This window comes from Acanthopagrus latus, chromosome 22, assembly GCF_904848185.1.
Source record: "Acanthopagrus latus isolate v.2019 chromosome 22, fAcaLat1.1, whole genome shotgun sequence".
Lineage (NCBI taxonomy): Eukaryota > Metazoa > Chordata > Actinopteri > Spariformes > Sparidae > Acanthopagrus > Acanthopagrus latus.
Window position 1 is genome coordinate 22,078,445 of NC_051060.1, and position 24,258 is coordinate 22,102,702.

General features: G+C 39.5%; 2 protein-coding genes across 6 annotated transcripts in view; one reads left to right on the forward strand and one right to left on the reverse strand.

The window, feature by feature from the left end:
- Positions 1-1,607: 1,607 nt before the first annotated feature.
- On the reverse strand, positions 1,608-13,523 carry opn8a (opsin 8, group member a). The gene is made up of 4 exons (XM_037087287.1): positions 13,436-13,523; positions 10,442-10,735; positions 7,682-8,007; positions 1,608-3,797 (listed from the first exon to the last, which is right to left on the reverse strand). Exons 1-4 carry the CDS (start codon positions 13,521-13,523, stop codon positions 3,405-3,407), a joined length of 1,101 nt encoding a protein of 366 aa, XP_036943182.1. The 3' UTR covers positions 1,608-3,404.
- Positions 13,524-14,317: 794 nt separating this feature from the next.
- The window catches only part of runx2b (RUNX family transcription factor 2b), a 122,287-nt gene continuing 112,346 nt past the window's right edge, over positions 14,318-24,258 (forward strand). For all 5 annotated transcript variants that reach the window (XM_037087476.1, XM_037087471.1, XM_037087472.1 and 2 more), the window contains exons 1-2: positions 14,318-14,456; positions 14,662-14,762. The gene's annotated coding sequence lies outside the window, so the exon portion shown is untranslated. The remainder of the gene's footprint in view (positions 14,457-14,661; positions 14,763-24,258) is intronic.

A 24,258-nucleotide genomic window follows, 5' to 3' on the forward strand; every position in this document is an offset into this window, starting at 1 on the left:
TTTCTCTCAGCTGTCAAAGGTGAGATAACCATTCGTGCGTGTCGTGCAGGATCCCTTGGTCAAAAACCAGAGATCGGTTTAAAGGAGTTGGATTTGACTTTTTAAAAATATGGTCATTACGTAATAAAGACTTTAATCCGCAGAACCAGGTTAAGTTCTGTTCCATAGATGCATTCAATTATTTACACACTGTCTGTTCTTATGATTTCGTGCACATATTCTCATAAATGCCGAGGTCATTAAACTAAATTATGTATCTTTCATTTCAGTGCTGCAATATTCCTGTTTATCTCTTCTTATTTGCAGTGTTTTTTTTTTCAAGCTGCAGTTTTCCGCATTAAATTTAAATATCATACAATATATGTAATTCATAATTAACCGCGGTGGTGCATACAATACATTTTACATAGCTATTCTGTCAAAAGAGGTCCTTGTGCTCTCATTATTATCACATTTTCTTCTCATCTTTTTTGACTTGACGCGACTGTCAATTGTTCGGATTTATGGAAACTTCAACACATTCTAATAGTGTTCAGGTTTCATAGCAGAGAAAGGAATCGAATCATCCCTGTAAACTTTTCAATTAACTCAACAAAATATGAAGAAACACAGGGTTCACACCGAGGCCACGTAAAAAAATTTAAAAAAAAAGCTGACCTTAATGGCCCCAGTTTGATTCAAGTGACAATGGAACGTTATGTTTAGGGAGCCACTGGCAGGAGCAAAGTGTTTTCGCATTGATTAGACCCCTGAGCCTGACGGTAAGGGTCTCTTTACGTGCCCCATTAATTGCAACATTTCTGCGTTGGTGCAAGCATATTGACAGAGCAAAGACAAACACTTAATCAACGTCCAGCCAAATAGTAACACAATCACACGCATCCATGTGCAAAATACAAGGCTGGAACCAGGGAAAGGTTAAGTATAGCTTAGAAGATCATTGTAAAGAGATGAAACAGGAAAGAGCAAAAGGAGCATATTTTGGTAATTGTGCACTTTAGAAATGCTTATAGATTATTTTGATTGCAGTGGCTAACTGTGTGGCTCGTAGTCAGACCGCCCCCAGGAGGGGCTGGGAGCCATGTTTACGCTGCTCCTGGCTAATGTCTGGTAGCAGGAAATTGAAAATGATGCATTTGGTCAACTAAAGAGAAGCCAGAGAGCGCTGTGCCAACATCTTTACAGAGACCCGTCCCCACCACAACGTCTCGGACGAAGCTGCTGCTCTCGATGGGCGGAACTGTCGGGGAGGAGGGCTCTGTTTTACAACGCTGATGTGGATGGACATGTCGAAATTTCACGGCTGCGTCGCCCTCTGATCAACTCAACATTTCCCCCTGCCAGCAGCGAATGTTTGTTAGTTTGTTTCACATCTTACACTCATGCACAAATGCACTCGCGCGACTGATTTTGCTGTTAAAACACACCTCATTTTCACCTGAGTGACCTCGGCCAGTTACAACATAGTTATTGCGTAGGTGTTAGAAATGCCTGTTCAAGTATAACACAGGGCAAACAAACAGCTGTCACATCCCAACCAAAGATGACCAATCAATATAGTTACAGGAGAGGAGCTGTGGAACTCTGAATAAATAAAAGACTGCAGATGTGTTGCCTTTTTCTTTATTGTGATTTCTATATAAGCACACACAAGTCAATAAAAGGACGTTTTCATGTTTAACAGATACGTGTTCAGATCATTCAGCTCATTCAGGTTGTCCGTTTGGCCTGTTTATGTACAGTCAATATGCTTGTGCTCCACTATGGTACATGACACAAATTAAAGTAAGATCAATCTTTCTGTATCTGGGCTCTATAATCGCCCCTCTGAGTCTTTGTGTAGAACAGATAACCCCTGCTGGCCTCATCATATGAACCTTCCTTCCCTCCAGTCTAGCCAATTTTATCGACACATTTATTTCTATTCAAGAACCGGTGCTGCAAGCTGTTCTTATTTCTTAAAATCAAATTAGCATAATCCGATAGAAAACAAACAAACAAAAAAAATCAAATTTTTCCTACGCACAAAACTGTGGGTATTAAGAGTGCCTCGTGGCGAAATTCATGAGGAAGAATATTTAAACGTGTGGCTCGATCCATCTGTGCTGCATTGTTCCCGTGCACCAGCACCAACATGATAGAGATAAAGGAAATCTGCATGAATTCAGATCTTCTGCAGTGCGGTTTGCAAATAGGCGTGTACTCCGACGAGTTTGTTGATGAGACTGCTCAAGCTATCAGGCCTCTGATATATAGTGTTGGTATCGTGATAATTTAAAGCTGACAACCATTTTCCTGACCTCGCGCTCGGCACGCCGGGGTGAAACAATGAAGCATGCAAACGGAGAATGCCGTGGGAATAATGAAGTCAGAGTTCACCAAAGACGTAGAAATAGTTAACGAGAGGCCAGAGGAAGTTCACAGTCATAAATAAACAATAATACTTCCACTAATAATAACTTTTTCTCTCTCCCCCAACAGCACTCTTTAGAAATAACAATAATTATTTTCTGCTTCTTGTTTTATTTCAATTTCATCCACCAACTCTTGAGAAATTTGCCATCACCTTCTTGCTGAAGGTTAGAGGTCAGAGTTTGAAACCACCCTGCAGTGTGTTGGAATTTCAGCTGGAAATGTCCAAAAATTAACTTAAATGATCAGCAGATGGTGAACGAAAAACACGTCACGGCTATTTTGTGTTGTGTTGCAGAGATGACTACTGTTGTGAGCAAGCTGACAGCAGTTAGCCTCGGCCTGTCCCGGCGCCTGGGCTCCCAGTCCAGACTGCCAGCTGTGTCGCTAACTGAGCCAACGGCAGCTAAAGTTAGCAGTAGTTTGTTTGTGCTGTCCCGATTTGTTTTGAGTGTGAATTCAACTGGTGACCAATTCTTACATATTGCACCTTTAGAATGTGCTTTGGGATGTTGTAACATTTGGACAGAGCAAGTTAGTTCTTTCCTGCTTTAGCTTTAAGCATAAAGAGAGTGGTATGACAGTGGTATTTACCTTTTAATCTAAGTGCCAAGCGCCTCAGATTTTGGCAGGAGTGCTCTGAACGACCACATGATCTGCAGCGGATTATCAAACTGTCCACGACTGAATCCATAAATAAGCCATGAATAACGTAATCCTCTGTCTGTCCATTTTACATGAAGATTTGTATTCATTATGTAGCGTCTACTGACCAGGAAGTAAACTTTTAGCTAGCCAAAAGATTGAATTTACTCCAGAACAATAAAGGCTAAGGGCAGGTAGTTCAGGGGTTGCCTAGTTACAGTTAAAAATTATGCAACCAGTGTCTTTTTACAAATTGAACACAAACGAATGGCAGTGCATTCGCACTCGCTCGGTCTGATTGGGCACTGACAGATCATATAAGCAGATAAACATCATCATGTACAGTTTTACTCCAGACTCATCACCTGTCTCCCAGACTGATTGCATGGAGATCCCACTAGACCCACACATGTTTCATCAGTCCCATTCTCATAAACATTGCAGTTTGTACCTTTTCCCATTTGGACCTCTGCCTTCTCTACTTCAGCAGCTGAATTGAGCTGATGGTAACAACAAAACATCACTCTCTGGAGGCGTTGGAGCTCTTGCCGGGTTGTACGCTGGAAGATGAAATATATAACAGGGTTATACACGGTGGAGCTCTTTGCGAAGAGGCATGGTAAAAGGGTGATGAATGGAGTCATGTGGTCCTGCTCCTGGGAGTGAAACATACTCCAGAAGCTGACGCTCACGTAGGGGGTCCAGGCTATAAGGAAGCCTGTGCTGATCATCACAGCCATCTGAAAGAACAGGAGAGGAGAGGAGGAGAGAGAATCAAAAAAAAAGGAGAAGAGCAAGAGTGGAATATGTGAGTAGAGAGGGGTTGGTAAGAGAAGAGAAGGAGAAGAGGGAAAAATAGTCAGAAAAATAGGAGCCACCTGTTGATTTGAGAAATAATTTAGAGAAGAAGAATAGTTCGACGTATCTTGTAAGTAAGCCCAAGTAAGCTTGTATGATTTCTTGCTGAGAGTTGGATGAGAAGATCAATACCACTATACAAATCACTCAACCACCAGCAGCCAGCTAAATCTGCTCAGCACAACGACCGGAGAGAGGAGGAATCAGCTTGCCAGTGGTAGCAGAAACGCATTTAGCTGTCATATTGCTTTGGTTTTATCTGGGCAAAAAAAGTGTAGAAAGAAAACTGTAGGACTTTCTCCCTGATTCCGGCCTTTGTGCTAGGTTAAGCTGACTACATGCTAGCTCTGACAACACATTGCCCTTTTGGACTAACTCAGATAAACACTTGAAAAAAAAAACACTTGATTTTTTTCCCCCCAGCAAGATCCATCCATTAGTTATTCAATGGGAAATTAAGGACAATGTTTATCTGGATCCACACCAAAATTTAATAGGGTCTGTTCTGGGCCGAGACCTGTTCTCCATCCAAGTTACATGGAAGTCAGTTCAGTAGCGTTTGTGCTATCAAGGTGACAAACCAACCAACTCGATCACATCCCCCAGAATATTAAAATGTTCCTTATTTTTACTGAGAGAAATAGCATTGGTGAGATAAACGTGTGCGATATAAATAAAATATTATCAAGTTTGAAAGCAACAAAACGTCATTATTACTGTCAGATAAGTTGCTGTGTTGCCTTAAAGAACAAAGCACTGCTTCTCTTGGCTGGTAGGAACATTACTCGGTGTTTGCCCCGGTCAAATCCTATTTACTGTCAATGTACAACACTACAATTTTGAAAATGAATTTGTCATGTATATTTTTTGCTTTCCAATGACAATTTAATCTTTCTTCATTTGTGGTCATCTCAACATCTGGCGCCTGACGCAGTTGTTGCCTGCACAGAATGACCCCGCGCCACACCGCGCATTTGACAAATAAACACCTTGACTTGACTTTGACTCGATCAGAAAGGAGTTACAGACTGACAGGCCCAGTCACCTGAATATAATCTCGGTTCACATATATGAGAATGGATTTTGATATCCGGAGGTGTGAGGACACCAAACCAGAGACCACTGTTCAAGACGCGGTTTCAACATTCATAAGCATGAAATGATTTTCGACGGAGACGTCGGGACATTTTTAAAGCAAAGTTTAAAACCTTTACTTTAGCAGTGTATTAATCAGAGGTGACAATCTCAGCCTTTGAGCACAAGTGAGATGCAGAAATCACAGTGTTGCCATGGCTACGAGGGTAAGACAAAACAACAGGTCAAGGTTCTGGCAGGTGGGGTAATTCCAGCCTCGATGAGGTCAGGCGGAATGAGCTGCAGTCCATCTATTTGGACCTGTGGGACTCGACTGTCTATCATATTACGTAAGTCACCAAAGGACGATGATTGCTGATGTGCAGGAAAGGAGCATCAGCAAATCCTCTGAACGTGTCTGCTGCTGTTAAATAGTAATAGAGTCCTCCATTGAATATTCCTGATCATTAATATGTTCTCATCAAGGAATATGGTGAGCTCAAATGAGTAACACACATGTAAATATTAATGACAAACCACCACACCAACTTAACTGCCTTTTTTGGAAGCTATCGAACGTTTTCATAAGTATGAAACACACCAGACCTTTAAGACGTTATGTACTATCAAAACTAAAATGATAAATGCTTAAAAAGTGTACTTTGTTATGCACGGCACTTTCCACGTGCTGTTACATAATTTGTAGGTGGTACAGGGAGCAGCGTTGTGACTGTGCACTGTTCTTTTTCTAACACGTAATAGATTAAATCTGCCTTGAGTGGTGTGGGAGGGGGAATGAGCAATAGAGTGAATATTTAAGTGGTCTACTTCCTTTTTAGGTGTAGAGGTGGACATTCATTCACTCAGACAGGACTGACGCATCCTCATCTGTCACCTAAGGAGCATGTTAAAACTCAGCTCTGGCTGTGTGACTCATAATTAATTGGAACCTAATTGATTACAAAAAAAAACCAAAAACATTAGTGTGGGAGAGAGAAGTAGAAAAAGAAATGTTTCAGGCGCACTCAACAGCCATCTCCGCGGGGCATTTGCTTCCACACAAACAAATCCATTGTCGTCTCAGGGACCCAGATGTGTGACTAGTCGCTGACCTCCCACGCTCTGTCAAGCGCCACTGGCAGATAAAAAAAGAAAAAAACACTTTCTCTTCTGATCTTTGTCAAGCCCTTCCTCAGTTGGCTGCAGTCACATTCCCTGTAGCCTGACCGAAGTTTAACCACAGATGTACAAGATGTACAATCAGAATCAATAAACAAACACCTGTGGTTTATTTTTTTAAATCCCCTACAACAGCAACACTTTCAAAATCCATTCCTTATTATCGACTCCATATCCAGGCAGCTTTGACAGACCTTTAAATTCAGTTTACATCTTCACTGGGAACAAATTTAAATGTCTGAGCTCTTCAGACATGGTGGGAAAGTCAAAATAGATACTACGATTAAATTAAAGTGTTATTGAGTTTTTTTGTCTTTTTATGGGATTCTGTCTTGTTGGTGTGTGAAAGTTAAATGATCTGAGTTCAGCGGTCAGTGCCAATGTAGCAAATCCATATATGTCCTCTGTATGAAGATGTCGGTGTTATTGAATTCCTCCTCCTTACTCAACATAAAGCAGCTTCAAGGCTTTGTTGGACTACCCCATTTCAGTTGTGCGCGCCCAAGCTAATTCAACTTGGCAATAAGGAAGAAATAAATAATCCCAGCCACGTCCTTTGAACACCGTTTCCTAGGGGGCCTCACAGACAAAGTACTGTGTTTGCATGATCATCTTCAAAGAAAGAAAGAAAAGAGAACAGACTCGATATCTTGCATATTTTAAAGCATGCCTTCATTTGACAGCACAGGGAGAAATATGAAATAAACAGAGCTGCTGCTGAGTTTTAAATCAAACAGATTATTATTTTTGTTATATCAGTGTGGAGAAATGGTTACATAATTAAAAAGAGACTAAAAAATATATTTTTTTTATGATATTTTTCTATTTGAGGCTGGTGCTGCGTTCACATTGAAATCATGATCAAAAAAAGAAAGTGATTTTCTGTGCGTGGAAAACGTCCCCGAAGCTTGCAAGCACGACCAAAAACACACAAATGTTGCTGCAGCAGCTCGATGCTTCTCAGGTTACCTTGTGTACTTAAACAAAGACAAACAGCTGAGGCTGCATGTGATGAAGAACTGCAGTGCACTGTATTTACATAGTGTGCTGTACTGTTCTAAAGTGATTTTAATTATAAACAGTACAGAAATGTAATGTACAGTAACTGGAAAAAGCATTTGTGACAGATGTGTGTATTTATTTTCATCTAAAAAATATGAAAATGTCAATTAGAAAGAAGAGGAATGAATAAAAAGAAAAACCCGGACAGACGTGATTATTTCGTTACTTCTTCTCTTTCCCTGCTTCTCTATGTAAATCTTCTTTTTGCACTAATTCAAAATATGCTATATAATCAGTTTGTTCTTAGAATACGTGTATAAGCATAAAGTTCTGCAACTTAACACACACATACATCTATTGTTGTTTATAACAGTTAAGTGCTGTAATCAAAAGATCTGCATTTCACAAGATAAGCTGTGTTAGCTCTCTTCTCTCATGACAAAGTTCCGCCAAGTTCCGTCAAATTACACTCAAGGGATACAGGCTACAGCGTCGATCGTCTTTTACTTACAAGGGTGATTTTCTTCTCAATATTGCCATATTGAAAATCGTTGCTCTGGATGGATTGGTAAGCCCTGTGCAGCTTCCAGGCGATCCCAAAGTACGTGAAGACGATGGCCAGGCAGGGGAGGAATGTGCAGAGAATGGACAGAGTCATGATGAAGGTGGCGTGGTTTAGCGATTCCCCATAGCCGGTCCAGTCGATCGAGCAGGCGAGGCCGAACGGCTCCGGGCCGTAGCTGCCCCAGCCCAGCAGAGGAAACAAGGCCCACAGAATAGCATACAGCCAGATCCCACAGATTACCATGATGATGGTTCTCCTCTTGAACCTTATACCTGTACACAAACAGATTTTAAATTCAGTTCAAGAATGTCAACGATACACCACAACTGTGTTTTATATAGCTACTATACTACTATGCACAATGGCAAGCAGCAACTACACAACAATTAAGTACACCACCTCTTTCAGTGGCTCGGCATGTTTTGCAGAAATGCTGACAAAAACAAACAAACAAAAAAAAACATAAACAAAAAAAAACAGGAGGGAGGGAACACCTTCGCAGTAACTCCATCACCTTAATGTCTGCTTCTTCTGCAGGGCAACTAAACACTCAGCGAGGTAGTAAAACACGTAACAGTCTCACTTATCGCTCTGCCGATCTTAACCATCTTGACATAAAAGACAAAGTGCACCACTTATGTAGTTCTGGATTTTCACTCAAAGCAGAGAATACAATATAACATGAGTGAAAGTCTGCAAACTGTCAGTAAGTAAACCAGAGAATAAAGTTAATCTAGTAAACTACATAATAAAATACACTGACATGCAAACCATTTATAAATGTGAAAATAAAGAGATTTGTCAACTGTATGAGGTGTAAATGACGTTTCTGCTATTATTGACTAGCACTATATAAGCTATCTAATAATATATAAAGTATACCTTAACACAAGAACCATTGGTAAATTATTACTTGGCATACAGTTAACTGTTAAATAACTGTTAGTCAATGCTTATCACCACATTAATTCATGTTAATTAATGCATCCTTCCTGTAAAGTGTTAACAAAAGTAACATTTTTGCCCACAAAATTTAACGGAGTGGAGAGAATAAAGTAAACGAAAATGGAAATACGCAAGTATAGAACAAGTACCTTGAAATTATTCTTTGTTACGTAACTTAGCAAAAGTAATTGTGCATTCCATCACTGGTAATGTCCATACTGTACATCTGGATGAAGGCGACTGCAAGTTTTTCTCAGTCATCCAGTTCATGGCAATTCTAGGTGCTGTATCTTAGACATTTGGACTCGTTCCAGTTGCTTGAAAAAGTTTTACCTCTCATCCAAGAGGCCTCTTCAGGTCTAACTAACTGGACGGGGGTTGCATGCTTTCAAACCCTCTGTGGGAATGTCCTTACAGAGTCGAACAATACGTGTAAACAGTATCAGTGGATGTTTGAGCTCTGTGGGGAGCTGTACACAGGTTGTCTCCCACTATTATGTGCTCACAAGAATCGATTTCAGTTCAAAGTTCCTCTGACTGCTTAGAGGCAACATGCATCCTAATAGTGGACTGATCAGCTATAACCGCATCAATTTGCACCCATAGCTGAGACTTAATCTACAGCAGTCACATATAGATCCAACTCCGACCCTTAAGTGCACAGAATATCCTTCTGCTTATTCCCCGTTGTGCCAATTATCATGGCAGGCATCTAAAAGAAGGTTGCAAAGGAAACTATCTGCAGCATAGAATACAGAGTAAGACAGATATCGACATTCTGTTAGTGAAGGATGTTGAGTATTAGATGTGGAAATGAAAGTCAGCGTGTGTGGATTTACGTGATTTGATGAATATATGAACCTCAGATCACTTCATTGTCAGTATGGAGATGATTCAAAGCTATACGTGAGAGTTTTATGACTGTGTGCAGCACACTGTCAGTAGAGAACCTTGTACCCCAACGTATTTGGATTTGCATTTTCACCCACTGAAATACTTCATGCACATTCCTTTCAAATAAAGTCAGATTTAACTTTATTTAGCTGGGAGTGTATGAAATGCATAATTTACATTCTGAAGAAACTGCCTTTGTTGATGCTGTTCTTATCCTTTCACACTTTCATTTCTGCCTGTGGCAGCAGCCATGTATACAGCAATGTGCTACTACAATTGGAGGTTGTGAGGCACAAGGGCTCTTGGGTACGTCCAAAGACGAGAGCTTGTATATTTTCAACGTGGCATTACCAAACTAATGAAACAGATGTCTCCCCAGTCACACTATCTATGCAAGCGATGAGAGACAAGAATAGTAACTTAGGCATTGTGGTCATTTCTTGTCCTTAAAGAATATGCCATATGTATTGTATGAAAAATGAGTTGTATTCATGTGTTATTCATCAGACTATGCAGTGTGTACTGCTTGCTTTGGATTAAAACCTGTTGCCTGACTGAAATAAATTCCTCAGGGACTTGAGGAATCAAAGAAGGCAGCATCCCCCCCAATAAAAACCTTGTTCAGCAAGCGAAACAACGATTCAACTGGGAGTTAGCCAAGCTATTGCAATCAATAGATCATGGGTGTTTGGATCTAGTAGTCTAGTGTAGTGATTTAAAATTAAAAGTCAACATTTGATGTCCAGGTTAACATCTGTAAATCCCTGTGACCTTAGATAAGATTGATTGCTTCCTCTAAACATCGATTTCTTGAAGCCAGCTGATAATCATTAAGAACTGTTCGGATCCCTTCTAAGCTTACACTACCTGTCTTGGGTGGACTTCCTGTTACCAGGTACCTGACCATCCCCATCACAGCCAGAGTCATGATGCTGGTTATGCTGAAGATCATGCCCATCAGGCTGTAGTAGAGGCAAGTCGTGTCACCACCGATCCAGGCGTGGTTAAAGGCTGAACTGATGGACAGAGGGTACATGCTGAGGGCCATGCCGATGTCTGTCACGGCCAAGTTCACTGTCAGCAGCTCGGGAGCTTTGAGCAGGGTGACGCGACGAGCTGCGCTGACCAGGACCGCCGCATTCCCCAAGATGGAGAGGATAGCTGTGGAAAGAGAAAGGAAGAGGATAGAGAAGAAAGAAAAGTAGCACCTCAGAAGGACATTTACCATTTTTACACCAAAATTAGATAAAGCAACATGGAAGCTAATGACAACATAATTGTCACTGTGACAGAATACATATACACACGAAATTGTTATTTCTTCACATTCTGTTGATAACTTGAATGTTTGAACCAAAGTGTGCACTCCCCAAGTGTCATGTTTCCATCATTTCTGTTATTAGCCAGAACTGATAAACATCCACAATGACAACTGCAGAGTCATTTGACCTGGGAATGAATGCCAATGGTTCTCTTTCCAACTAAATATGGGCGTTAGTGGTTACAAGTACAGTGGTGTTTTGTTTTTGTTTTTTTCTCCATCCAGACTATCCCTGTGCAGAGAAAGGCTGTGATGATCAAAGTATAAGATGTGATTCTTTACTGCACAGTTTCATTGACCCCCTCCATGAAACAGAAACTGCTGCTATTCTCTGACCTCAGTTGCAGTGTGTTTTTCTCCACCGCCCCCCCCTCCTGGGCTTACTGATAGGGTTGTTCTGGCGCCATGCTTGGTTAAATCCAGACAATGCAGAGCAGTGTGCAGGGACTGGCTGTTAGTGAGACGCTTAGACAGACCCCGACGATTGGAAATGTTCTGTGTAATGTTTCCCTCCAGCTACTCTGAAGATTCTTGGAGAAGATTCAGCCCGTCTGTGATTTTTATCTGAGGTGTGACATTTGTACATCACTGATAACACGCTTAAGGTCACGAATGTGCCGGAAACAGGGAACTACACTAGTTAAAGTAACCTCGAGCATGCAGTAGATGGTGGAGGCCAATGACCATATTATGTTGATTTGTTTGGTACATTTTACAACAGTATGTTTATCTACTGGCCACCACGGGATGTTGATAATGTGTCATCACACTGCATGGTGGGAAATATGTCAGAGCCAAGCTGAGCCAAGGTGATAAAAACCTGTGCTTAGCGCATGGCCAATTGACCAGGGTGTAAATGCCAAGTGAACTTTGCACACAAAAGCCCAATCTTAGCGGGCTTAAGTGGGATTTTTGACCATATTACAACACATTACTTCTCATTTCTCTAAAGGTCGACTGAGGAGTTTGCCCCTTCTCTCTTAGCTCCTAGCTAGTTGTTGTTGTAGCTTTAGATGCATGTACCACACAGGTATGAGAGTGGTATCAATCTTCACATCTAACTCTTGAGAGGAAAGCGAATGACTCACTCTATCACTTCCTAGTTTTGTGCCGACAGTCAATATTCCAGTAAATAATCAAATGAATATGTTAAATGAAACGGTGGACTTTACCACACGATGTGCATTTTTCATGCATATTTCACTGTAAATTCAGCATAAACCACAAGTTCAAGTTATGACTGTGCAAAGCAGATTTTCAGTTTACTATAACATAATCTCATTATACTGAGTTTCAGAGTATGTTTATGTTCACTGCGCGCTGTCCCTTCTTGCCGTAACACTGGCGTTTGGGGGCGGTAATAGCTCAGGCCGTAGGGACTTGACTTGGGGACTTGAAGGTCGCCGGTTCAAGTCTTACCAAAAAAACTATGATGTGGAATGTTGGAGAATGCTAGTTCACATCCTGGATATTGTGGAGGTGCACCGACCCCTAACAATAGTCTTTGGGGCCCCTTCACTCACACTTACTACACTGCATGTTGAGTGGATGTGATTGAAATCCTCTTCCCATGATAGATATCTAAGGGGATCATACAGTATAAGCTGCCAACAATGGACCAAACCTAGAAACGAAATGGAACTAATAATTCATTATGTAGTGATGACGTGTATTATAAAGAAAGGGGAGGAATCTGATCAGATCAGGTTCCACAGATTGATATCCTCTTTTTCACTTTTAAGCAAGGAACCATTTTGTGGTGTGACAGATCAGATCAGATTATTTCCTTTGCTCCTATTATGTGACTGTAAAAATAGAAAAACATTTTGACCATGATTGCAAAATTAATGTCTGCTGCATTAGATTGATTGGTTGCTGTTTTGTGGGTTCAAGCGGTTTACATAATATCTCTCTTTTACATAAGCCTGTGGGGATTTGATTGATACAGCATGCAGTATTTGTTGACATGTTTCCATTTTTTAATGGTCATTTTAATCTCGGAAAGAGTGTATCAGGTTCATGTCCCCCAATAATGGAAGATTCTCTCTGACACAGAAGAACTCCATTCATCCATTATTCATGGACTCATCATTGTTACAAGAAAACATTTGTGCAAGGTCTCTATTAGCAGGCATGTTCTTGTGATGATGATTTGGTATGTAAATGCTTTGAGCAGCCGACCTTGGCAACAACATATGAATATAAAGTGTCTTTATTGTAAATTGACGTGGACATTTGGTGCATCTATCGGTTTTGTCGTCATAGCTGATCGTAATTCACAGGAAACGCTCATGTAAAACATTAGCTGTTTGAAGGAAAACAACGCATTCTGTGCTGTGCATGCACCTTTACACTTAAAGGCTGCCACTAGCGACCAAATCTAATGTCAGCTACTGCTAGAGGTCTTTATAACTGTCCTCTTGCATTTGAAGGTAAAGGTGTCGACTTGGCCTCCACACACTTGGATCGAGCATCCATTTGATGTGCTGGAACAAGTCCAATCCATGGAGGCCACCCCAGGGATCAGACTTGACTCTGACCTCTCGTGGCAGGAACAAGCGACCTCTGGGGTGTCCTGTGGTGTCTGATAGTGATGGGAACTCCGGCTCTTTGTAGTGAACCGATCATTCGGCTCAGCTAAGCACAAAGAACTGGCTCTCTCAGCTCCCAAATGGCTCTTTAGTCAGTTCCGTTTCTGGCTTTTATAATTCAGCCAAATTTAGCAATGTGTTGCATCATTATGGGTGTGTGTACACGTATGAATTAAATAATTCAACTAAATATTATAATTTCCAGACTGTGACAATTCTACTTATCAAAACCTTAATTTATGCCAAGACATCAAACACTTTATTATGTTTTGAGTGCTTCATCTATATTGAACCATGTTTTGTGTGCCACCAACATGTGCAACAAATGAAAGTCTCATGCTGGGGTCGTAATTTTACCAGAAAGGAGACGTTCCTGGAAAATATCTAACAGCATCCTATTCTGTCTTGGATTGGTTTATTTAAAAGAAGAAGAAGAAGAAGAAGAAGAAGAAGAAGAAGAAGAAGAAAAAATCAAGCTCCGGTCTATGTGGTTCATCTCAACATCGATCAATATGGCCATTTAATTTTTTTTTATATTATTGATAGACGGCTAAGTCTTGGAGGTGATCCTCGATCCCTGATTTTATTGTGTTTTTTTTGTTTGTTTGTTTTTTGTACTAGAAAATTTAATCAATTTTCCAAAATGCATCTAGCCTCCCTTGATGGAGAACATGAAATAAACAAATCAATGTTGTGAATTATCTTTGCAGCAGTTGTGACTGACTGAGACACTTTTAACAGTTCTTTACCCCATCATAAACCAAACACTTCTCTTTTAATTGTGAGGCACAAATCCTTTCTAGTGTATTTTGACTCAGTGTGTTTCTCTTGTGAATCCTTAAAGTTGAATTATATGAAGCTTAAGTGGCACTCAGAGACATGAAACACCACACTATGCTGGGAGTTAGCTTACGCAGCTAAAGCTAACAGGCAAGAATTTTAGCAACCACGAAGGAGAGGGTGACAGCAAGTTAGTTTTTTTTGTTTTTTTTTTTTAGAGTTTTCTTTCTGTCCAGGTGTTATTCCACCCCATATTGCCTGGGTTTTCAGCAAGCTAAAACATCCATTATGTTTACGAGCCACTCGTTAGCTAACTTTATCTTGCTAGGCAGTTAGCCTCATAAGGTTTGAATGTCGGCAGCTAATTAACGGTTTTTAACTACCACATACTTCAGGGGAAGCTGAGAGCCGTTGGACTGCTCTGGGGAACGTAGCTTCCTTCAGCCTGCTTAGAGGGAAGCATGTCTTCATTCCTGGCCAAATATCCACTCTTCAGGTAAGAGTCCCTGTTATTATTAACGTTTTATCTTTATGTTAACTAAGGACACAATTTGGCATTTAGCATACTTATGTATTGTGTCGTAGCTAACACTGTGTAATGTAACACTAGCTTGCTAGTTTGTTGTCCCGAATGATAATTGCACTTGTAGAAACGTTAGCAAGCTAGTAGTGTGTTAGCTTGGAGGTAAATCGTGTTGTTAGCTGAGTTTGCTGTTGTTGAAGTGTGTAGGTAAAGTTCCCCCAGTCTGTATGTATGCACTGTACCCCTTAATACTGTAATTGTACAGCTTTATTTGAAAGGAAGCCATTAGCATGATATAATGTGAGCTGTTGTGCTGAAAAGAAAGGTTCAGTGTGTGCAATGATACATACTGTGAACCAGCTGTATTAGATTAGGTACTTATCTTAGTTTTAATTCACGTTTTGTCACTTTATTGTAGTGGACATTTTAGGAATAATTACCATAAACATGGGACAAAAAGACAGCTTCCACACTTCAAGCCTCCAATATAGACCTGCACCAGTGTACTGACAATTTCAAGCTTTTTCAAGGTGTGCAACGAGGTGTTGCTGTGTTAAATAAGTGGATGTTGATGTTCAACTAAGCCCCTTCACATATATATATATATATATATATATATATATATATATATATATATATATATATATGTATATATATATATATATGTATATATATATATATATATATATATATGTATGTATATATATATATATATGTATATATGTATGTATATATATATATATATATATATATATATGTATATATATATATATGTATATATATATATATATATGTATGTATATGTATATATATATATATATGTATATATATATATGTATATATATATATATATGTATATATATATATATATATATATATATGTATGTATATATATATATATATATATATATATATATATATATATATATATATATATATATATAATATTAAAGGGTAAAGGAGACAGGCCTTTTTGTTCAATTACTTTGTGCTTTGTGTGCAACATTCATTGTCATGAACTTTACTACAGCGGAGTCAAATGACAAAGGAGTGAATGCCAATTATCCACATTCACTTGGAAGACAGAAAGTAGATGTCAGGGGGTGTTAGTGGTGTTTTTTTCATTTGTGAAAGGTGTAAAACAATGTAGGTGACATCAGCTGATTTTTGCATAGGGGTGTGTAGTGTGTCAAGATTTTCCTCAGTGGTAACCTTTCAAGCTGACGGAAAATCAGTCTTTTGTGAGAAGCAAGGAAATTAGAAAGGCTTTTGAGGTGAGGCCAGGTGAGAGGGGTTCTTTAGAAATCTAAGAGGCATTAAAACCAGAAAAAACAGGTGCCAGAAACGAAAATATCCTGAAGCTGTCCACCTCCTTAGCACTCCAAAGAGAGCACTGCAGGCTACCGTGTAAGTTAAATAATCGTGTGATCAGATAGATGTTTTTCAAAGCATATATAGCACTTTATTGAGTGGATTGTCTGTGTTGCTGGGAACTCATCTACAGCTGTCAGTGTTTTAACCTTTGGGTTCCTTTTTGTTGGATTGTTTTGAAAGATTTTTAGGTTATCTTATGGGTTAAATATCTGTTTTAATGTACGATGTGCTGTGCGTGATTAATTTTACTATTTTAGTGCTCTGTTTTTCTGTTTTTGTTTAAGGGAACCCACAAAGACAAATTCTAATTAATCATGCTGATATGGCAAAGTACTGAATCTCGAAATCTTGAAACAGTATTGGAGAGGACTGTATCTGTATACATTGTTGCTGTAGATGTTTAGATTTTCCAGTAATTACAGACGTGACCTGCGGTATGTGTGTGTTGTGGGTGAACATTTTGCATTTTTGATACAGTTATCTTCACTGCATTTACATGTTTAGCTAACTGGTGTCACATCTCTTACATTGAATATTACCACTGCAGATGATGCCTGCCTTAAATGACTGTTGCCTAGGACAAAATAGAGATCAGTTCACAGATTCATACATTTTTCACTAAGGGTTTTTTGTGCACATTTGTACCCTGGTCCTCACCCTTATCATGGTTCAGAAAAGGTCAATAAGCATGCACAAAATGGTGAATTAATACTGAAACAGTTATTTTGACACCGAAATCAGACCCCTGAAAGTGTTTATGTCAAAGTTGTGGAAAAAAAATTATTCTTAGACGGTGAGGCACAAGTATCTGGCTTCCAAGGTTCACTTAGAGGAGCGAGATCATTGAGCAGACTTGTTCACACGGACACACATCAAGTGTCTGGTGGCAGATCCTTTGAGCCTTGTGTGTTGCGAGCTCATCTTTCTCAAGCATGACACACCGCAAACACTTCATTGGTGCAGGTGTAGTCTTCTGATGTCAGTGGAAAGCAGTTGTTCCACCCCAGCTCAGTAATTGCCGTTCAACGTCTGGATTCCCGGGCTTTATCATTTCTCGCAACATTTTTTCTGCATTTCCAATGACATCTTGACTCAACACCTCTCACTAAGCATAGCTTGTGATTGTCTGCATGAATCAGACGTACTTCAGGTCGTGAAAGAAAACACTCCTCGCTGATGTTCCGGCCTTTTCTCATTTTCATTAAGTTGCCCCCTTGTTCCGGTGTATGTGGCTCATCTCACAACCACCACCTATGATTCAAAGCTGCCTTTCACAGCAGAGTCAAATGACAAAGGAGTGAATGCCAATTATCCACATTTACTTGTAAGACAGAAAGTAGATGTCAGGGGGTGTTAGTGGTGTTTTTGTGAGTTGTGAAAGATGTAAAACAATATAGGTGACAGCAGCTGATTTTCATGTTGGGGTGTGTAGTGTGTCAAGATTTTCCTCAATGGTAACCTTTCAAGCTGACAGAAAATCAGTCTTTTGTGAGAAGGAAGGGAATTAGAAAGGTTGTTTGCCAGGTGAGGGGGGGTTCTTTAGAACTAAGAGGCATTAAAACCAGAAAAAACAGGTGCCAGAAACGAAAATATCCTGAAGCTGTCCACCTCCTTAGCACTCCAAAGAGAGCACTGCAGGCTACCATGTAAGTTAAATAATCGTGTGATCAGATAGATGTTTTCAAAGCACATATAGCACTTTATTGAGTGGATTGTCTGTGTTGCTGGGAACTCATCTACAGCTGTCAGTGTTTTAACCTTTGGGTTCCTTTTTGTTGGATTGTTTTGAAAGATTTTTAGGTTATCTTATGGGTTAAATATCTGTTTTAATGTATGATGTGCTGTGCGTGATTAATTTTACTATTTCAGTGCTCTGTTTTTCTGTTTTTGTTTAAGGGAACCCACAAAGACAAATTCTAATTAATCATGCTGATATGGCAAAGTACTGAATCTCGAAATCTTGAAACAGTATTGGAGAGGACTGTATCTGTATACATTGTTGCTGTAGATGTTTAGATTTTCCAGTAATTACAGATGTGACCTGCGGTATGTGTGTGTTGTGGGTGATCATTTTGCATTTTTGATACAGTTATCTTCACTGCATTTACATGTTTAGCTAACTGGTGTCACATCTCTTACATTGAATATTACCACTGCAGATGATGCCTGCCTTAAATGACTGTTGCCTAGGACAAAATAGAGATCAGTTCACAGATTCATACATTTTTCACTAAGGGTTTTTTGTGCACATTTGTACCCTGGTCCTCACCCTTATCATGGTTCGGAAAAGTGGATTGAGTGGATTGTCTGTGTTGCTGGCAACTCATCTACAGCTGTCAGTGTTTTAACCTTTGGGTTCCTTTTTGTTGGATTGTTTTTAGAAGATTGTTAGATTATTTTATGGGTTAAATATCTGTTTTAATGTACGATATGCAGAACATGATTAACTTCTGTTTTTGTTTAAGGGAGCCCACGAAGACAAATTTCAGTAAATCATGCCGATATGGTAAATCTCAAAATCTTGAAACAGTATTAGAGAGGACTGTGTCTATATACATTTTTGTTGTAGTTTAGATTTTCCAGTAATTACAGATGTGACCTGAGGAAGGTGTGTCTTGTGGCTGAATCTCTTACATTCAATATTATGAATGCAGATGATGCCTTAAATCTTAAATGACTCTTGCATAAGACAAAATACAGATCGGTTCTTTGATGGAAGCACAGAGGCTCATTTTTCACAAAGTTTCTTTTTATGCACATTTGTATCTTTGACCTCATTGTTGTTGTGGTTCTGAGAAAGGTCAATATGCGTGCACAAAATGGGGAATTAATACTGAAACAGGTATTTTGTCACTGAACTCAGCCCCCTGAAAGTGTCTATAGTAAAGGTGGGGAAAAAATATTCTTAGACGTAGTGGAGGATACACGTATCTCTCGAAGGATAATGGGTAGATGCAGGAAAGCCAATAATAGGACGTGTGTCATGGTTAATCGTTAGGCTAAGGCTAAGTAGTCACACAGTTAGAAAAACCTGTCACCTATAGAAATAAAAAATGTTAATGGACAAGATGCATTGTATCCTTCTGAATCAGAAAAAAATCAAATCAAATATTGAGGTGCCTAAAGATTCCCACCCCTGTGTACTTCCAACAAGGAGGGCACACAAAATAAAAATGTCCCCAAGAGTTTTTAAAAAAATTGCCTATTTCAAAGCCATTTGTTGTTTTTACCTCCGTGGTCACTGGCATTTGAATTCTAAAATAAACAATGCAAGCTCGAAATGTTAATCAAACATTTTACATTTTCACATCTGTCGACATGATTTGGCATTGAAAGAAGTGAGGCTACTTACCGATAATCACCAGGTATATTCCTGCCCAAAAATCAGCAGCAGGTGACAGTTTGGACACGTACTTTTCATCCATGTTTTTTTTTCCAGTCAGTGGTTAAAAACAGAGACACAAATTCCTTCCAGAACTCTAGTAGCCCTCATATTCTTTCTGAATTATGTAGCATCCGTCATCTAATATACAGGCACGGATGGTTTACTCTTCACAAATGATCGACAGACCCTCATCTCACCCTGAAGTAAGCCATGTAAACACACACACACACACACACACGCACACACACAGTGCTAATGCAGATTGTGATTGTTAACAATGTGTGTCCCTCAAAAAACCACTTCACTTATTTGCACACACACACACACACACACATTCACACCTAGGCGGATCTACTGTATAAAAGCCAGAGATAATCACAGAATGTGATGTTCTTGCAGAGTGCGGAGCGAATGATTCATCGCTTATCACTACTCTGTAAAAGCTGCAAAATTACAAAAGACAGCATTTTACCTGTTCCATTAATTGATTAATCAAATGCCAAATGCCAAGTTACTGGAAGGCAAATCAGGCAGAGTTTGTTGAAATGAATAGGGGAAAGGAGGTTTTATTATACTTTTAGTTTTTTATGCTTGAGATTGAAGATTGAATTAAAAATAAGATGAAATAGGATTAATATCTAAGGAGAATTTGTTGCATATTTGTGTCTTCTCACGTGTCACTGCATGGAAATTCTAAGTGCTGTATAGAATAGAGTAGAATGGAATAGAATAGAATAGAATTGAATAGAATAGAATATACTTATTGTCCCCCAGGGGAAATTTGTAATGGACTCAAAGTGCATAGTGCACAGTAGTAGCTGCCATAACAGACAATAAACACACATAAAAATACATATAACAGCTAAAGGTGTACACGTAGGCTACATACATGCTCATGACACACCCAATATAAGATAGAAAATAAATGAATAAAAAAAAAACAGCACACCAAGTTATTGCACACTTCCCAGGCCTTAGCGTACAGATCTATTTAAAATGTTGATGGAGGTGGGTACGAAAGAGTATTTAAAACAGTTACATTTTCATTTGGGGATTCAGTACCTTCTGCCAGAAGGCAAGAGCTCGTATTCCATTTGAAGGATGTGCGTCGGTCCGACAATGCCCTCCGTGCCTGCCTGAGTACAGGGTCAGAGTTCTATTTGTTAAAAAAGAATAAAACCACTTAATAATAAAAGGATTACCATTGATCTTGGTCATTTTCTGTAAGAGCAGATGAGGCTGTAATTTATTGAAAGCCGAACTGAAATCAATGAACAACAGGCCTTCATTAGCCTTGGGATCCTCCAGATGCTTAAGAGTCAGGTGGGTGAGGCTATTAATTGCATCGTCTGTACTCCTCCCCTGCCTATAATCAAACTGGAGTGGATCTATTTCAGAATTAACTTCAGATTTCAACATTCTCCTTTTGCACTGATTTTAACCCCATCCTGTCATTATTCCAAAATGCTAGTTTTTTCTGGTTGATGCAGTCCTTTAAGTCTCTAGTGATGTATGACTTATTGTTAGGATAGATTGTAATAACCTTCTTGCTAGCCACACAATCCACATAAATTTAATATACTGTGTAATAGTGTCAGTGGCTTCATCGATACCCAAACCATGAAAAATGTCCCAGTCTGTACAGAGGAACGGGCCCTTCATTGTCACTATACTGTCTTTAGACCATACAGTCCCTGTCTTGGTTAGTGGTTTACTGCTGTTTAAAACAGTGTTATAGGTGGGTATCAGATGGACTGTATTATGGTCTGAGTTTGACAGAGGGGGCTTTGGTCTGGCACTGTATGCATTCCTTATATTACCATAACATTTGTCCAGCACTCTGTTGTCTCGAGTGCCACACTTGACATATTGTTCAAATTCAGGAAGGGACAGTTCCAGTTTACAGTGGTTAAGATCTCCAAGAATAAAGACCGGGGCTCCCAGAGTGCATTGCAGTTGATTGTTGACACAGTCTGCAATACGAGCTGCAGCTCCAGCCGCATTACTACTGGGGGGCACATACCCTGAGCAAATGACAATTGCTAAACTCCCTCGGGAGGTATCAGGCAACTGGAGGTGTTTCAGTTCCTTGCACATGATTCACCACTCATCTTGAAGAGGCCTCTTGGAATTAGAGTGAAACATCTGCAAGAAACTTAAACACGTTCAGTCGCCTTTGCTACAGCACTTAGAGCTAGTGAAGAGAATAATTTGTCAGGGTGCTGAAAGTAGAGTGGTCCTACTTTACCGCAGATTATCATCAGTACGTGCTCATTGTCCTTTTTTTGTTTTGTATCAACTCTGCAGGTTGGTGCACATGCAAAGTATGACTGTCAGTAATTGCAACATGTTCTTTGATAGGCCGCTCGCTGTGCACTAGATAGCTCAGTGGTAACATTTATCCATGGTAAGGAGCATTTCACACAACTGATGTAAGAGACAAGAGGAAGCCATCATAAGATTGCATGGCAATTTCAACAGAAAGTATGGCCTTCCAGTAAATATTATGTTTGTCTACGCAAGTTGAAGCTGACTTACGTGATTTAAATACCCTTTATCGCTAGAAGCACTTTTCTTTGACTGCATCCCTCAACGAACCCCTCAAATGTATGGCCAGCTGAATATGGTCTGGCCATTGAATACTTTCCGTGTACTTGCCATTGGCAGATAGAACAAAAAGATGGTTCTAGACTCAATGAATCCCACTGAATTAACAACACATGAATTCTAAGAGTAGGCACATCACTGTTTCACATCACAGTTTTTCATAATGACTCCAGAGATAGCTGAACCCCGTGACCCTAGTTAATGTAGCCTGCAGCGTGTCCTTACCTTGCACCTTTCTCCACATTTATCTGAGCGTTCTTTGCACCTCTTTATGTGTGAAAACATCTGAGTTCACGTACTGTCTCTGAGGTATGAAAAAGCTGTTAATGGCTGAGTGTGTAGCTGCTGTGACCATGTACAATTATCAAGATGTCCTATACGGTCATATGCTGCAGTCATACTTTGAGGTGGCATACTGGTCTATTCATTCGCAGAATAGTGTATTGAAAAGGAACATAGGAGCAGGACAAAGACAGACACCAGTAAAGTCTCATGGAAACCTTTTTTTAAGATTGTTTTCTTGCACTAGTCAGAGGACATTGTCTACATGGCCAAGTGAATTCCATGAATGTGTTAAAAGCAGTTACCGTGTTTCAGAGAAAAATCAGGCCCTGCTAATGGATTGAAATTGAAGAGGGAGAATCGCGTCAACCTTTCATAAATTCAGAGTATGTGTGTAGTTAAAACTTTTTAATGTGACCTGAGCTTTAAGAAAAATCCTCCAAATGAGAGAAGACAAGCAAACTGAGAAACGCATTCATTGATTTGTGTAAGTGCAGGTGTAACATGCACAAAGACACTACAGATACAGAAAACGCAGGTATAGGGTGGTCGAAGAAGTCGAACGTGATAATGTAAATTTTCTCTCAATGCCATTAATTTTCTTCACTCAGTAGAAATCGGGAAGCGATGCAGCAGTAACGTTGTGGATATCAAGCAGAAACAAACCTCCTTGAGCAGAAAAACTAATGAAGAAAAGGGTATTTTGAATGGCAAGTTCAGCTTCAAAGCCCTGCCAGATGGTTCTCTCCACAGGGGCAAAGTTATTTTCGTTTACTGATGTTGTTAATTGAGTTCCCACCGGATTATATTCAGTCTTAAATACCACTCGCTGGCCAAAGGAACAGCTGATGCAGAGAGCCCTCTGCCCCCTCTAAAGGCAGATCATGCTGGAGAGTTTGCAGTGCAGATGTCTGGACAACTCTAAATGCCACAGCGATTGCTTAATGGGTGGCTACAGCTTGCAGACCGATTAACATTGTTTAGTTAATCTTTACAAGTGTGAAGTTGGAGATTACATTGTGTTAGTATTACTAAGGAATGCTACATTCAGGTCAGTATGCCCATCTGTTGTCACTTGTTAGGCTTGAGTTTGTCATGTTATATACCTATATATACCTTCTGGAGAATATTCTGGAGCATATTTGTCTTTGTTTTGGATCATTGCAATGATAATAATCATACATTTGTATAAAGCAAGCATATTTGTCCACTCCCGTGTTGTTAAGAATATTGAAAGATATCCCTTTAAGGCAGATTAAAAGATTGACAGCCCTAGTTTATATAAAAGCACAGCAAGTCATAAACAAAAACAAAAGTTAACTAAGGACATTATGAACTACCTGGTGTGTACAAAATACACTTAAGTAACGCAAAACAAAAGACTCCTGATGATTGAATACAGAGAATATTCGTGTTTTTTTTATATGATAAAATGTAATAACTCCCTCACTAAGATTTGGTATAAAGACTACTGTGTCATGCAGCAGCATGTAGATGGTTCTGTCTGACGGGTGTCAGATCACATGCTTGGGTCTGAAAATGCCCTTTTCAGTGGAACCGGAAAATAAAATGTCTTGAAAATGTTGAGGATAAAGTTGAAAAACAATTTCATGAATGGAGATGAAATGTCAAGAATAAACTTGACATTTGCGGGTTAAAGCCACCTTATGAGACTACATCAAACAGCGCATATGATTGCTCTAACAATATAACTTGTGTAGATGAATAGGTAAAACTGTACTTCAGAATTGGCTATATTATAAGAAACAATTCCTCTTTTAGTTCATGAACACAGTGAAGTTGTCAGTATTAGGACTTTGA